Source organism: Eubalaena glacialis, chromosome 3 (genome assembly GCF_028564815.1).
Source record: "Eubalaena glacialis isolate mEubGla1 chromosome 3, mEubGla1.1.hap2.+ XY, whole genome shotgun sequence".
Classification (NCBI taxonomy): Eukaryota; Metazoa; Chordata; class Mammalia; order Artiodactyla; family Balaenidae; genus Eubalaena; species Eubalaena glacialis.
Window position 1 is genome coordinate 672,407 of NC_083718.1, and position 16,481 is coordinate 688,887.

The 16,481-nt window shown below is 50.0% G+C and overlaps 1 protein-coding gene across 1 annotated transcript in view; it reads left to right on the plus strand.

Moving 5' to 3' along the window:
• Window positions 1-10,314, plus strand: part of KDM5B (lysine demethylase 5B) — a 71,403-nt gene extending 61,089 nt beyond the window's left edge. Inside the window, exons 22-27 of the mRNA XM_061187238.1 lie at window positions 177-335; window positions 3,824-4,309; window positions 5,658-5,769; window positions 6,450-6,604; window positions 7,823-8,140; window positions 8,602-10,314. Of these exons, the coding sequence (XP_061043221.1) occupies window positions 177-335; window positions 3,824-4,309; window positions 5,658-5,769; window positions 6,450-6,604; window positions 7,823-8,140; window positions 8,602-8,739 (1,368 nt within the window). The 3' untranslated portion in view covers window positions 8,740-10,314. The remainder of the gene's footprint in view (window positions 1-176; window positions 336-3,823; window positions 4,310-5,657; window positions 5,770-6,449; window positions 6,605-7,822; window positions 8,141-8,601) is intronic.
• Window positions 10,315-16,481: the final 6,167 nt, after the last annotated feature.

A 16,481-nucleotide genomic window follows, 5' to 3' on the forward strand; every position in this document is an offset into this window, starting at 1 on the left:
TCTTCCTTTCTTCCTTCCTTCCTTTGTAGAAGAGAGTTTCTGGCTTCAGGGAGGCATGTTACACAGAAAATACTAAGAAACTCACATCCTTCCCACTCCTTAGGCTTTTATTTGGGGACTTCCTAATGCTTCATCTGAAATCCATTTTACCAGCGGTTGTGCTTTTTCCACATTAGGTGCTGTGTCCTCGATGTGATATTGGCCTTTTGGGATTGAAGAGGAAGCAGAGAAAGTTAAAGGAGCCCTTGCCAAGTGGCAAGAAGAGAAGCCCCAGAGTAGAGAGTCTGAGTGACCTGGAGAGAGCTCTGACTGAAAGCAGAGAGACTGCTTCAGCTGTATGTACTGGGGTTTTTCCTCCTCTTTTCTCCATGGGGGAGGATATTCTCTTACTTACTGGTCATATTGGGAAGGCAAGTAGAAGAATAACTTTAAAAGTACTCTGTTTTACCAAAACGACTTTGGGAGAATTGTCATTTGTAAAAGTTTTGAATGGAAGGTGCATGGAGGTGCAGAGGATTCAGGGAAGGCCTCCCAGATTCAGAAACAGTCTTTCCAGTGCCCGAGGCTTGGTCCAGGGATGCAGACTCAGGACACTCAGGCTAACGGATATGTGAACTGCAATGCCAACTTACTAGTTTACAACAAGAAATACACTTAAGAGGGTACTGGATACTTTTGAGTCTGACCTGCATTTAGCGTAAGCCCTGTTGATTCAAAGATTGTATCATCTTCAGGAAGATGAAGCAGTATCTAGCTAATGTTTAGTGAGCAGAGTATCAGAACAAAAGAGGATAGCTATGTGATCTGGATGCTTTTTGAAAACTAAAAAAAAAAATTTTTTTTAATTGAGCTATAATTGACCTATAATATTATATTAGCTTCGGGTGTGTGGTACCGTGGTTCAGTATATGTATATATTGCAGAATGAGCGCTATGAATCTGGTTAACATCCATCACTACACATGGTTACAATTTTTTTCTTGTGATGAGAACTTTCAAGATCTACTCTCTTGGCAACCTTCAAATATATAACATAGTATTAATGACTATAGTCATACCATGCTGTACATCACATCCTCAGGACTTATTTTGACCTTTTGATCCTCTTCACCCATCTCCCCCACCAGTTGCCTCTGGCAACTGCCAGTCTGTTCTCTGTATCTGTGGGGTGGTTTTTGTTTTGTTTTGTTTTTGTAGATTCCACATATAAGTGAGATCACGCAGTACTTGTCTTTCTCTGACTTATTTCACTTAGCATGATGGTCTCAAAGTTCATCCTTGTTCTTGCAAATGGCAGGATTTTCTTCTTTTCTATGGCTGATAATATTCCATTGTATATACATACCACATTTTCTTTATCCATTCATCCATCAGTGGACATGTAGGTTGTTTCCATGTCTTGGCTATTGTGAATAATGCTGCACTGGACATGGGGGTACAGATAATCTTTTCGAGTTAGTGTTTTTGTTGCCTTTAGATGTATACCCAGAAGTGGAGTTGCTGGGTCATATGGTAATTCTATTTTTAGTTTTTAAGGACCCTCCATACTGTTTTCCACAGTGGCTGCGCCAGTTTACATTCCCACCAATAGTGCACGAGGGTTCCCTTGTTTCCACATCCTGGCTAACACTTGTTATTTCTTGTCCTTTTGATGACAGTCATTTTAACAGGTGTGAGGTGATAATCTCAATGCGGTTTTGATTTGCATTTCCCTGATGATTAGTTATGTTGTCCATCTGTATATCTGCTTTGGAAAAATGTCTACTGGATCTCCCCACATTTTAATTGGATTTTTGTTTTTGGTAGTGGTGATGGTGTTTTGTTTGTTTGTGCTATTGAGTTGTATGAGTTCTTCATTGATTTGGGGTATTAACTCCTATCAAATTATAATTTGCCAATATTTTCTCCCATTCCGTAAGTTGTCTTTCCATTTTGTTGATGATTTCCTTCCCTGTGCAGAAGCTTTTTGGTTTGATGAAGTCAAACTTTTAGGATGGTTTTGAAGGCACAAAGCATTGTCCATTCCAGAGCAGGAACATACCTGCTACTGGGCCTGGGCTCGTCCTTGGTCCAGGCACCTTCTTTCTGGTCTGATCCTTCGTAGCTGCCTGACCTCTCCTGTGATTGACATGGGATTGCCCTGATGTGTTTGTGTATTTTGATACAGACTTTCTTTGGCATGTTTGTCCCTTACTTCAGGCTCTAATCAGATGCGGCTGCCTGAGCATAATTCTGGTGTTTTCAAGGTACTACTTTCCACTGTTATGTGGTTCGTTTTTGTAAAGACACTGTCTGTCTTGAGCTTTGCTTGTCTAGTCTTGCTGATCTAGTCTGTGAACCTCTGTACATTACCTGTTGATCACTTTGTGATCACATAACCCGTATATGCTGCCTGTACACTGTTTTTAGCTAGAGAAATAAGTAGGTTTCTTAAATATACCAAAGGTTTGTTAGGTGGTTTACTTCTAGATCTGTTTCTTCCGTAATCCATCATTCATACATTTTCTTCTGTCATCCAGAAGAGTCGATCTGGCCTTAGGACTCAGCTTCCTCTTCTGGTGAATCAGGATGGATCTGGTGGTGGCTGGATCCAATCATCGAGAATGGTTTAACTATGACAAATTAACGTTTTAAGGACTTATTTATAGGAATCGACTTGGGAAAGGAATGGTTCCTGCAGCCTGTAGTTTTTATTTCTAGAGGGGAAGGCTCAGTTTTAAAGGCCTATGTTTACCCCCTGTTGCTCTGTATTTCTCTCTCAGTGAAGTATTAGGATTTTGGTGGTCCAGCCTTCTGCTGTGGAAGATGGATGTGTTATGTTCGAGGGGGTAGCGACTAACTCTGACATAGCTAGTGATTTGAATTGGTCACCCTTAGGCAGCTTTTACTTCATGGTGCGAGGTGAATAAATCTGTAATGCCTGGGCTGGTTTATGTAGTGGGCGCCTGGTCTGTTCACGTAGAAGTCCCATGTATGGACAGCTTGTACATACTGGTCAGAAACATGTTCAGTGTCACTTCAGCTTTTTGTTGTGAAGCTGATTATGTTTGTGTTTTCAAGTCACTTATACAGATTAACTGAACTCAGAACTTTGCTGAGACATGGCTCTCGTTTTAATAGAGAGAAAAGACTTTATAATGAGTATACTTGCCACTTTCTGCAGAAAAGCAGCTTGCTTTTGTCTCTGCCCTAATGATCTTACAGTGTGTGAGTGTGTGTGTGTATGTGTGTAAGGGAAGTCTGGTGAAGTGGTTCTGTTTGATTCTTTCGTGAGGGACCCAGCTTCACTACGCACAGTTCCGGTGTCCGGCGCACATATAAGGCCTAATGTTAAAGGCAGTAAGAGACACAGGTTACTACAGCTGTTTAACAGACTTTCTCATCTAAAGTGCCTTTCTGGAAGAACTCAAAGGCTAGTGGAACTGAAAACAAATTGAAAACCTCAGAAATTAGTACACCTAGACTGTGAAAAGCCTGTATCTTTCAAGAGAGGTACATTTTCTAAGAGAGGAATGTGTGAGGAAGTTGGGCTTCGAAGAACGGTGTGTGTTAGGTAGCTGCTCACACTGAGGGTGTGCTGAGTGCCAGTCAGAGCGTCTGTCACACAGCCCATGTCCTCGTCGTGGCGGCCCTGTGAGGTGGCCACTGTTACTGACTCTATACGTGTGGAGATTTAGCCACAGTGGGATGTTGTTGCCCACGTGACTTAGTGAGGCAGGCAGAGTCTACTCTGGAGCCCGGTGTTCTTAGCCACCAGGACCCTAGTTTTAGGAGAAGGCTGAGTTCTCTGTGACATTGTCCTTGATTGTTATTTCCTTTCTAGATGGCAACGCTTGGGGAAGCCCGCTTACGAGAAATGGAAGCCTTGCAGTCTCTCAGACAAGCCAATGAGGGGAAATTGCTGTCGCCAGTCCAGGATGTGGAGATGAAGGTCTGCCTGTGTCAGAAGGCCCCAGCTGCCCCCATGATCCAGTGTGAACTCTGCAGGGATGCTTTCCACACCGGCTGTGTGGCGGTACCCAGTATTGCGCAGGGCCCCCGGATCTGGCTGTGTCCCCATTGTCGGAGGTCAGAGAAACCTCCATTAGAGAAAATTCTGCCCCTGCTGGCCTCCCTCCAGCGTATCCGAGTCCGCCTTCCCGAGGGGGATGCGCTGCGGTATATGATCGAAAGAACCGTCAACTGGCAGCACAGAGCCCGACAGCTGCTCTCGTCAGGGAACCTCCAGTCCGTGCGGGAGCGAGCGGGCGCAGGACTGTTATGTGGCAGATGGCAGGCCGCGGCAGGACAGGCGCCAGAGACGAGCAAGGTGAGCCGGAACTCTCCTTCGCTCCTTATCGGACTCAGCTCTGTACCTTCTTGCGGAGCCGGTAGCTCTGGTGGTGCCGCCGGTGCCAGCACCCGCCTTACCTTCGAGGGTTGTGCGTACCTGCCGTGTTGCCTCAGTTCCCTCTGCCCCTGATAGTCAGGCACGCTTCCTGTGGAGCAGATTTCACCTCTTCTATGTACATGTGATTTTTCCATTTATGTGTATGAACCAGATGTATTTTTAATATACATGTGTTTTAAAATTTTTTGCTTGGCTGTTTTTTTCCTGCTTCCTCTCGTGTAAGTCACCGAGGAGAAAGGGAAGGTGCCTCCTCCTGTCTCTTGTTGCCTTTTGAGGAAGAAGAGGTTTTGAGGTGTCTTGAGTGTTAGTAAGTTGCTTCAGAGCAGAGGCGGTGGGTTTCATACCATCCGTGGTCTTCCTGCCAAAGCCAGGTTCCCTGAGCGTCACCGGGACAGCCGGGCTTCTGTCGTCTCCGTGGGAGACAAGGAGTGCAGCCAGGCAGCCAGTGCTCAGGCCTCTCACAACGTTACCCTGGTGACTTGCAAGTCTGGCAGGTTCTCTTGCAGATACTACGTGTCCCTTGTGCTGCACCAGCAGAGACGTGTGAAGTGTAGGAGTTGAAAGTCATACAGAGTAGAGACGAGGACAGAAGATTGGTCTCTGTTGTATTTGTTTCCTTGTCTTTTTAATTTCTCCCCAGGCTTGTGAAATACAGTGCCTGGCACTTAGCAAATGATGTGTTACATTTTTGTCTCATAGTTGAGTTGTGGGTATTTGGGCGGCCTACATTGGAGACATTTGTGTTCCTTAGACACGATGTGCTAGGAGTTCACCTATGTTAATAAAAGGGAAAGACACAGCTGTTATTTACTTACTAATTTGTGGTCAAAGAACTGTTTCTCCTAGCTCCTCTAATAAGCTCTGGTGAAGGTAGGGACGTGGATGTGAATGCTATCTGGCAGTTCCTCAGTTGGTTTACCCGGAGGGGGTACATGTCTGTGTCAGTCTGGTTATAATCTTCAGAAGGAGAATTACCTAGAGATTAAAAGGCTGTGTGATCTGTTTCCATGCAGAGAAAATGACTTATTTCCCAGTGGTGCTCGTCACCTCTGCAGTCAGTCCAGGTACAACCAGGAAGACCAAAGGCTTGGTGGATATGAGTTGGTATGGCCAGATCTGAGATGCCAGGAGACTTCTTTCAGTTTGGGAAAATCAAGTCTTTCTCTTTGCTAGTTGCTGCCTGATAACCCAAGCTACTTCCCTTGGGCTGGTGGGAGTAGTTTTAACCCTGGAGAAGCCTCACTGTGCAATGTTTTCCTTCCGTCAGCTATCTCAGCCTCCTGGCCCCACGTCCTTTTCCTTGCCCGACGACTGGGACAACAGAACCTCATATTTACACTCTCCCTTCTCTACTGGACGAAGCTGTATCCCCCTCCATGGTCTGTATTTATTATTATCATCACCATTATTATTGTTATGATTTTGAGGGCTGAATAGTAAAAAGTGATCGTGCAGTAGGTTTTTGTTGCAGATAAACCAGGAACCATTAAAAAGGATTTTATCCTCGTATGTAGGATACGGATTACTATGTATTTGTAAGGTAGGAGAAGAATCGTATTTAAAGGCTCATAAATGCAAAAGAAACAGAAAGGAAGTCTTTATATCCATTGTTTTCAGGGATGAAAGGGTTCATCCCATGCCAACTGATAATTAAACACCAAGCATTGTGGTCATCAGATGCTAAGTCATGGGTTCCCTTGTTGCTTCATTACTTAGGAGACTTGAGGGGGCTCTAGAGAGACCCTGCCTCCTTCCTCCTGTCCTTCCCTGAGGGTGACTCTCCCCCACAAGTTCTGCCTGGAACCCTGGGCCCACTCAGAGTGCCTGGGCCCTGGCTCTTCTGTGCTTCTGTGAAAGCAGAGTTACCTCCCTCCTGCATCAGCAGGAGTCCTCCTAGTCATTGACAGACTTACACAGTCCAGTTTGGGCCTGGTACGCTGTGGCTCCGGGCCTGTAGAGTGAACCTCACTTGAAGGGAAAGGGTGGTAATGGGAGCAGTGGTCTTCCTCCACTCATGTCGAAGGTGGGTGTCACCGTGATCTGGTCTGGTCTCCGACAGGTCTAAGCCCAGAAGTGAGTGAGCTGTTGATGGAGGCCCAGCTGCTCCAGGTGTCCCTTCCTGAAATTCAGGAGCTCTACCAGACGCTACTCGCAAAGCCGAGCCCTGCGCAGCAAGCTGACCGCAGCTCTCCAGTGAGACCCAGCAGTGAGAAGGTGGGCGTCGGGGTCTGGGCGGCAGCGTGCTTCGGAGTGTCATCATCCATCAATAGCTCGGGGACGAGATGCTGTCTTTGGTCCAGGAAAGGATGCAGACCACCTACCCCACAGCCCTGTTCCGACGGCTGTCACTGAGCACTTTGGGCTCACAACCTGGATTTTGATACTGGCGTTTAAGCCACTGTGTGAAATTTTTTTTTCTTTTTAGCAAGGTGTGCTTCTCATCATTTCCATGTGATAATAGCTAGAAGCAGGATTATTTTTCTTCAGTAAGAGAATTACTGTAGAGATGAAAATGTAATTATAGCTGGAAAGGCCTTTGGGATAAAGCCTTCATTCTTGGAGTCAACATGTAACAAATGCTTTAACTCTTCTAAACCAAACCCAACAGCTGGTGTGAGGACCAGGTGACTAGACCAAGGGTACCCTTTTTTTTGTTTGTTTGTTTTGGGGGGTTTTTTTGGCCACACCGCACGGCGTACGGGATCTTTAGTTCTCCGACTAGGGATTGAACCCATGCCCCCTGCAGTGGAAGAGAGGAGTCTTAACCACTGGACCATCAGGGAAGTCCCAAGAGTGCCCGTTTTGAGTGCTGACTTACTTGAAGGGGATAACTAATAATGTCCTGTTTCTTAGCAGCGTAATGCTGCTGCTGCTTCCTGTGAGTGAACTTGCTGACCTGTAACATTTAAGGCCCCTGAGAATGTAGACAGTTAGGGAGGAATCTCACTGAAAACAGCGTGAGGGCAGACACTGGCATTTAGGATTTGTTTTTCATTATGACACCAAATAGTGTAGCACTGTTATCAGCTGTGTTCAATTAATGCACCTTCCTCCTGTAAGGGGTGGAGATGTCCATAAAGAAGCAAGGTATTGCCTTGGTTCCTTAGCTGTCTGTGGGTTAACACCTAGATAGAAACTCTGTGGACGTCAGGCACTTGCTCGTGGGTTTGGCAAAAAGAATGTGGCATCTCCCGTCTCCCGGAGCTGGTTGGCTAATTTGAAACGAATTGTGTCTGTGACATTTCTGTTTTCCAGTGTTGCTTTTGTGGACTAAACAGTGAAGTTAGGTGGTCCTGTAGGATGTGAAGGGGGTGTGGGGTGGGGTGCAGCACGTGTCAGTGTCGATGGGGAGCACCCGCTTCTCGTGCAGCCGGTTCTTAGCATCGCTGGTTTCAGCGAGAGGCTAAATGGAGTTTGCCGTCTTCCACCCAGAGTGACGGCTGCCGTGGGAAGCGAGACGGAGTCAGCGGCCTCGAGAGCAAACTGAAGAGACGCCTGGAAAGAGGTTTCTCCAGTGAGCGGTGGGATCGAGTCGCCAAAATGCGGACCCCTAAAAAGAAGAGAATCAAACTGAGCCACCCCCAGGACACGAACAGTTTCAAGTTAGAGAGAGAGCGTAGCTATGAGTTGGTCCCTTCTGCCGACGCTCAGTCCCTGCCCTCAGACACGTCCTACTCGGAGCAGGAGGGCTCTGAGGACGAGGACGCCATCTGCCCGGCCGTGAGCTGCCTGCAGCCAGAAGGAGACGAGGTCAGTGAGGTCGGGGCCGCGGAGGACGTGCGTTCCCTTAACTCAGAAACCCTGTAAGCTACAGCTCACCTGGCCGGGTCTGTCTCCTGCTTACCTGCCTTGAGCCGATCTGAGTGGATTGCTCACCCTCCCCCACTGGTATCTCTGCTCTCACATCGTTCCTGGGTCTTCTCCCTTTTCTTGAAGAAGCTCTTCCTCTGCCCTTTTTCCTTTTCCTGCTCCTCCAGCTTTCACCGCCCAGCGCTAAGAAGGTGGGAGGGATGCTGCTGCCACGCCCTTTGCTTCCTTGTCACAGGGCGGCGCTGTCTTAGCCCCAGAGCAGTCACCACTTGAAGACTGGCTTTGACTCGGTCGCTTGGGCTGCTGTGCCCGAGGTCCCAGTGCTGGGGCAGTGGCCTGCCCGGTGTCTGTCGGGCCTGTTCTTCCCCTGAAAACCCCGTCTCCCTGCTCTCTGTAACCAGGTGGACTGGGTCCAGTGTGATGGCAGCTGCAATCGGTGGTTCCATCAGGTCTGTGTTGGTGTCTCTCCCGAGACGGCCGAGGAGGAGGACTACGTGTGCGCGTGCTGTGCGGCGACGGACGCGCCGGGCCGGAGATAAAACAAACAGACCCTAACTGTAATTCAGGACTCGGCCAGAGGACTCCTCCGGTGTCGCAGCAAAGCTGCAGGACTGGCATTCAAACCAGCCTGTGAACGGTGCTATTTCTATTCCTTACGGGATCATTTTTCCAGAACTCTTTGAAAAAAAGAAAAAAACGACTAAAAAAATTTTTTGACACTTTTTGTATTTTTTTCCTTAAGAGCTGTTTGTGATTGTTGAGGTTTGAAATGCTGACTGTTTTTTGCAGGGGTTCCCACCAATGTGGAAGGATTGGAGCTTGCACCTTTTCATGTACAGCATTAAAATCTTACCTCTTTCTGGGATTTACCGGCTTAAGAGTCCAACTCAGTTTCAGTGCCCAGAAGAGCACCAGAAATTCCAGTAAATCCTCATTTGAGGGATTTCTCTCTTGTTTACTCTGTTACCATATTGGGGAGCTTAAGTTTTTCACTTTTGGGGTTTTTGTTTGTTTCTTTTATCCACTTTTCTTTTTTCCTGGTAGACTAGGTTTATTTATCTAAGCAATAACTTCCATGTTGGTTTCAGTGGCTGGAATTAAAACAAAACAAACTTCCAAACAGTGTGTTGGTGCTTTAGCATCTGGTTGATGTCAGAACGCAAACTTCTAGTTTCTAGTGTCACTGGTGACCTAGTGACAGAGAAAAGAGGCTGCTCTGTAAGTACCTGCCACAGCTGTATTTTGGCTTTCTCCTTGCTCCTTCCCTCCTCGCCTGTTTTTTTGGTAGCTTGTATCAAATGTTGCAGTTTATATTGTGGAATAAATCCTTGGTCCTAATATAACACTAAATGCTGGTTATTTAGAGCCATTAGCCTACATCTGCTTCTGCCCCTCCACCTGTGGGCTTTGAAGAGCTGGAGGGGTTGCTTGCTTTTGCCTCTGCCCAACCAGGCTACAGTAGCGGTGGATGGTAGCCTGCAGACATTAGGGGATTCTTTTGTATCCTGCTCTGTTCGGTGGGCCATATGCCTCCAATCCCCACTAACAAAGACCCCCCTTTCCTCCCGTCTTCAAGGAATAGAACCTGTCTTTAAAGCCATGCTGTTTTTAAATAAGCTTTCTCAGAATGTTGGCAAATCATTCCAATCCTCAGATCGGCCCTCCTTTTGGGAATGATGTCTTTATTATATTTGAATTGACAGGGAAACTTGGTTTAGGGTTGAGATGTCAGAAGGGGAGATGTAAGGAGAGTGCACCCTCACAGAGGGCTAGGAGGGTGCGGGTCGAGGAGATGCTTGTGGACACCCAGGCTCTGCCCTCTCGCTTTCCTGGCTCGCTCTCTCTTTCGCTGTTGTTACTGGTCGTGGATGGCCCACAGCCTTTCCCTGCCTTTTCTTTTTAAAGGACTCTGTTCTGCAGTGGAGAAGACATTCTGGTGAACAGACTCTTGCTTGCTGTTTGCTATCCTGTTGCTAATAATACCTGTTTTCCCTCCATTCTATAGCCATAAACCTGAAGATGGGTAGAAACAGTGGGTCTTTAATAAAACAACAAAAACAGCAGTTTGTGATGTAGCAGAGATTTAAATGTGTACTGCCCCCTTTTATGCAATTCAGATAATTAAATCTCTTTAAGAATGACTTTGAATCGTCTGCAGTTTTCCCAGAGTTGTCATATTTCTCCTTGTCTGATGGGCTTCTGGGGCCAGTGGAGAAGGACAATCTCCAGAGTCCGATCTGGAGTGGCAGTGGTTTTGGCCTTTTTTTTTTTTCATTGACGTGTAGTTGATTCACAACGTTGTGCCAATCTCTGCTGGTTTCTGGCCTTTTTAAGCACCCCGATTCTTAGACTCTCCGACATTAGGGCGTGATGCTGACTCTCCCAGTTCCACGGAGAACATAAGCTTAAAGGGGACTTTGCTCCTGGAATAAAGCCTTTGCCTGTAGGGAGCTTCTGCCCATCTGGTGTGCACCTCCCCTGCCCCACGAGCTTTTGTTCTTCACCTGGAGGGTTGTTCGCAGTCCCTGACAGTAGCACCCTTGTGCTGAAGAGTCTCTGCCCCGGGTGGTGGGGGGTGGGCAGGAGTGTGTGTATGTAAACCACCTCCCCCCGAGGTGGGGCCATGGTCTGTTACACACGACGATACTGAAGTTAAAGGCCTGTCACGTGCCAACAGTTATCCTGCTAGTGAATGACGACGGCTCTCCTGGAGCCTCCGTCCTAGCTGCACGCCAGCACGACGCGGAAACACGGACCCCCGATGGATGCCTTCTGTGAGGGACCCACCGAGACTCCAGAGTGGGTGTGTTATCTACAAACCGTGCTTGTGCGTGTGAGCTGTGAGGCTGGCCTGTACCCTCGTGGATACACGAGGCAACACGCGCGAGACGCAACGTAACACACGCAAGCTGACACTGTTCCGTCCCGGGTCTTGCAGCTGCGTGAGGTGTGAGGAAGAAAGGGCTGAGTGAGATTGGAGCCTAAGCCAGGAGGGCACGTGGGTGAAGAAAGAATCTGGTGCCCCCGCCTCAGCGCCGTGACTGCTGTGTTTGTTTTTCCTCCCAAATCAGGCTGTAGGATTTCTCACCGAGCACAAAGGGCTTGCCTGTGTGTCGTTCCTATCCTGGAGGAAGACTGGGATTTGGACGCACTGTAAAAGGAAGGTCCGCTTCTTTACCGCTTCATTTCAGCGTCCTGGGGGGAGGGGCTCGTTTATCCCTCCCAGAGTGAATCTGAAGCCAGAGATGCCACCTGAGGTTGTGGCAGGTGGTAGAAACCCGCTTTGTTCTGCCTGCACGCTCCAGTAACGAGGGGCAGAGGTGTTCATGAGACTTGGGGTCTTCGGCAGAAGCATGGGTCCCCGGGCAGGGGTAAGCCTGTGGACAGGGTGGGTGTCTCCCAGAGAGCTGGAGCCCGGCTCTCCTGTCCCTCTGGTTGGGCTCTCATCAGGGGCCCTTGCCGCTCCTTTAGTCTCACCACCCTCTCGAACGGAGACCCGCTTCCGGCTTGCACCAGGCCTTCGTGCCTGTGGGTGTTTTTCTGGGCTCGGCCCCACCTGGGGTTCCTGCCACGTGACACAGACTGGGGTGGACTGTCGATGCCATGTACCTGGGACAGGAGACGGAATGGCACAGCAGGGATTTTAACCGTCGTTGCCCGTTGCCGTTCAGTACCTGTGCCAGTCTGTGCTGCGCGTTGGCCTCTGTTAGAATGGTCCTTCCTCGGCGTAAAGATGCAGAGAACACAGTTCCTTTCTGCTGGTCTTCGCCTGTTGGGAGGAAGAGCTGAGGAAAAGGATGAAGAGCCCGGTGCCTTTCCTTGAGCACCAGGGCGATGGCTCCCATCTTTCGCCCTCTCCAGCCCAGCACGTGGATCTTTTGAGGCCCTCGACTTCTCTGGGCAGTTCCGTGGGACAGAGAAGCTGCCTGGACAAGACCTCGTATGAAGTCGTACTGTCATAAATCCACTTCCAAAGCATAATGAGTCCATCTGTAAAGTGTACCTTTCACTTTTTCCAAATTTTTGTAAACATTTTCATGTTTCAAGATTGCTTACATAGGAATACATCTTCACCTTTTTATCAGTTAGGATGGAACCTTTAGATGGTGACCCAGCTCCCTCTTCGGTTCTGGGCTACTTGTACTAGGATGAAGGGTGGCGAGCGATGTGCTCTTACTTTCAGGAGGACCCGCTGCGTTGGATGGAGGAATGGGATTGCGAGGTCGTTGGAGCTGCTGCAGGTGAGTGGAGGCCAAAGGACTCGTCTTTCTGTTTCCCTTGAATGGGAACACAGAGATATTTAAAATGGCCTTTGTCAGGGAACAAGGTTATTTGCTCTATTGAAAAGAAATGCCCAAGACACCCTCTCCCCGCAAGGAAATGTGGGGCTCCTGCAATCTCCCCTAGCCGGATGTTGGGGTCACGGGGAGTGTGGGTTCAAAAGCACTGGCTCCAGGACGGTGGCCATGGAAGTCGGAATCCGCTAAGGAGTGTGTAACAACTCACCTGCCGAATTTAAAAAAAAAAAAAAAAAAAAGCACTGGCTCCTGTCTGCCCGTGATCCTGGTAGGAACATACACAGAAGGAGGCCCCTTCTGCATAGGGCCGGAACACGTCGTTGGACAGTTCATCAAAATGTCAGTTAACGGATGAAAAAAGATAACGCTTACCTAAGTTGTATGTCCATCCACTTAAGAAACTAAAATTGAGAAAAATTAGTTTGGAGAGACAAGGGCTTTTCTTCATAAAAATCACATGCATTATCTATGATTTTCAGTTTCGGCTTCCTTTAAAATGGATAAAGAATTTAGACATTGTGAAGGAATTTGACTTTAGCGTTCAAGATACTTATTTTCTCCTATGTTTTGTTAGAGTTTTCACCTGTACCTAATTTAACAGCAACTTTGTAAAGCAACTCAATCTAGTTTTTATAAAAACAACTCTTCACACTCATAGGTTTATGTAATAATCAAAACATAATGGCTACAACAGACTGACTTGTGGGCAACTAGGAACAGGCGAGACCGGAAGAGGGCCGACTTCGGGCCAAGGAAGACCCGAGCAGGGGAGGAGCTGCCGTTGGCCAGTCGGGCGTCTGCTGTGTTCACAGCTGCCTGGTCCAGCTCTTGCAAGACTTCGTAAGCTCCTAGGAGATAGCTCGGTGTCCTCTGGTCGGGGCCGTCCTGACCTGCCGGCCGGGTGCGGCCCACCGGGGCTTCTGTTCTCAGCGCGGGTGGCGAGCATCCCTGTCTCACGGGTGTGAGAGCTGAGGGGCGGCAGTCCTTGGAGCGTGGGCTTTGGAACCGGATGAGCCTGGTCTGGCTTTATGCCTACTCTAAATGAGAGCCAGCCTCTAGGCTCTCAAAGATCTGAGCGTGCTGCCCGGGGCTGGGGAGCCTGCTGCACCCCTCTGTCCATGCCCCACCGTCTTCTGTTCCCAGACAGCAGGGACCAGAGGGGGCAAGTGTGATGATCTATGTCACTGCCATCGATGGATCATCTGTGCCTTTGTGGCCCTGGTTGTGGGGTCTTTTACGTTACAGAGATGCGTTGAAATCTAGCCGCCCCCCAAATTCCTCACTAAGTTTCCTTTTCCCCACAGTTATCAAGGACAGTGGTGTGTCCGTGATGGTGCTGGCCTTACTATGCCTCTGCGTGTCCCCCGTGAGGCCAGGGTCTGTTGGGCACGGGCTTCCCAACCTTGTTGTGCTCGGGACATTGACTAGCTGAGGTCGTAGTGGACGTGGGTGCCCAGCCCGTTTCCTGCTCTCTTCATTCCCACCCCCACCCCCCCGCCCTCCAAGAAACTTCTCAAGGAGCAAGAGTGAGCAAGTTAGAGGGCACTTATTGCTGCATTAAGGGCAAGCAGTGCCCAGAAAGCAAAGCAGACGGAGGCGGGAATGAGGCAGCGTGCCTGGGAACGGGGCTCTCGGCTCAGCAAGGCCCTACCGCCGCCCAAGGCTCTGCCCCTGGAGCCCTGCTTGTGGGTGCAGGTGGAGGTTTCCCTGGTTGGATCGGCCAGGAGAGGAGCAGAGTGGGCCCAGGCAATCTCTGGCCGCCTTAGACGTTACCAAGGCTCCAGCCCTGCCTCGCATGCCCCCTTCCCCAACTTCAGTCTTTGGAAAATGGGGAGGGAGGGATTGGGGACAAAGGCCCTCGGTGCAGGGATCGCAGTTTACGGGATGACCACAGGGAAAGGCTGGGCCGGCAGTGGACTGAGCTGTGCAACTGGGAGCCTCCCTGCTGGTTCCGGACCCCAGAGCCCCTTCTAGACTGAACCCCGAGCAAGCATCGTGGGGGTGTGGCCTGAGCAGGACTGCGGGGGCACTCATGAGCCGGACCGCAAGCCTGTGTCCTAGAAATAACGCAGCCAGGCCTTCCCACTGTGCCGAGACCGCTGCACAGCACAGCGCTTTACGGCGGCCGGGTGCCGTTCTTAGGGCTTCACCCCCACTCCGGAGCTGACATTCCCCCTTGGGTGTGCGGCCACGGCTGGAATTTTGATGCCAAATTGTGCCCTTAATCCTGAGCTTTAGAATTGGAAATAGGGAGCAGGTGGGTATTAGTCGAGGGAGGGATGTCCAGGTTCCTGAGGAGATTGTGCCGCCGGCCTGGCTTTTCTGTCCTAGTCTGAGCTCATGGCAATCACAGTTCTCCTGGCCGCCGACCGCAGTCCCTGAATGCGCTGACACAGTCGGGTGGCCCTCAGGACAAGCCTGCAGGAGTGTCTCGCGGGCGGCAGAGGGCAGCAGAGGGCCGGCGCCGGGCTGCTTTCCTGCCAGGTCCCTGAGCCGGGCCTCTGCGGCTCCTGCTGGCGCCCTGCCTGGGCCTCTCCGTCCTGCCCCTACGCCAGCGCCTGCAATGTGGAGCCCCTTAGAGGTTCCGCTCCGTTTAGGGGAGACTGAGTCGTGGACTTCCGATGGGCAGTCAGGCCTTCTACCCAAGCTGCTGCTGGTCCCAGTTCTGTGCCCCGCGCGAATCTTGTAGCTTCGGGGCCCACAGAACGTGGACGCTGTCCCCGAGGAGCTCAAGTCCAGTGGGGGAGGGGCCTGCGTAAACAGATCTTTGGGGTTTCTTGCTCTCATGGGCATCACAGCTGTGACGGGGTCAAAGAAGAGCTGCCCTTGGGTTATCTCACCACAAACTGGCTGTGTGGCCGTGCTGAGGATGAAGGCCTGGCCCACTTGCCTCCCTTCCCCCCCCTCCACCCCATTCCCACCCAGTTCCCACCTAAGGGAATCAGAGATGTTGACTGCATGTTGTTCTGGGGAAGGGACAGGCCTTGCCTCCAAGTGGGACCCTTGGGTACGAACTCTGCTCACGTGAGTAGAGACGACACCTTCAAGGACGCCCGGTGTGGCCAGAACGAGATGTATGTGCGGGGCGAACAATGACGAGAAATAATAAGAGCCAACACAACCCTTAGTACGTGCTGGGCACTCTGCAAGCCTTGCATAAAGTGACTCAATCTCCGCAGCCTCCCAGTGAGGTCAGTACTCTCGTACCCATTTCACAGATGGGCACCTGGATTTCAGAGAGGTTAAGACTGAAGGCCGTCCAGCTGGTATCGAGGAGCCAGGATTCAAACCCAGACAGTCTGGTTCAAGAGTCTGAACCCGTACAAACAAGGTGGAAGGCCTCTGTGTATCCTTGAGCCTAGCGTTTGGGATGTGTGGCTCCCCAGAGCAATAAAGAATTCCTAAAAACTCCACAGCAAAGTTTCTGATGCCCTTAAAGGCTGTGGGTTTTCTCCCACCACCAGTAGGGTGCAGCTTACAGAAGCCTTACTTTTAGAGAACTGAGTGACCTTTTTTTTTTTTTTCCTTAAACTGGTTTGGTTAATTCAGTCAAGTTGGAAATGCATTTCAGCTGCCTCGTTAAGGTCTGGGTATCCGCTGCCTCAGGATGCAGGCCTGTGTGCGGGCACCCTGCCCTTCGGGGCTCCTGGGGTGGGCAAAGGCACATCACTCAGGACGGAGGCCAGGCATAGCCATTGAGATCCTGGCAACGAGAGCAAGTCAGCGCGAGGAAACAAGGCCTATAGTGATGGGAGGGCCATGGCTTCCAGGTGACTGGCCTGACTAGCCCGGCCTGAAGCAAGGGCTCTGTGGTAGCAGGGCCTCCTTATCTGGGCAGAAGCCCCGTCAACGCCCACAGCCCAGATAAAGGACCCATCAGGCCGTGCCGCTTGTGAGCTTAGACACACACACACACACACACACACAGCGATCTTCCACACACACACACACCGATCTTCCAGACAGGAGGCCATCTTCCAGAC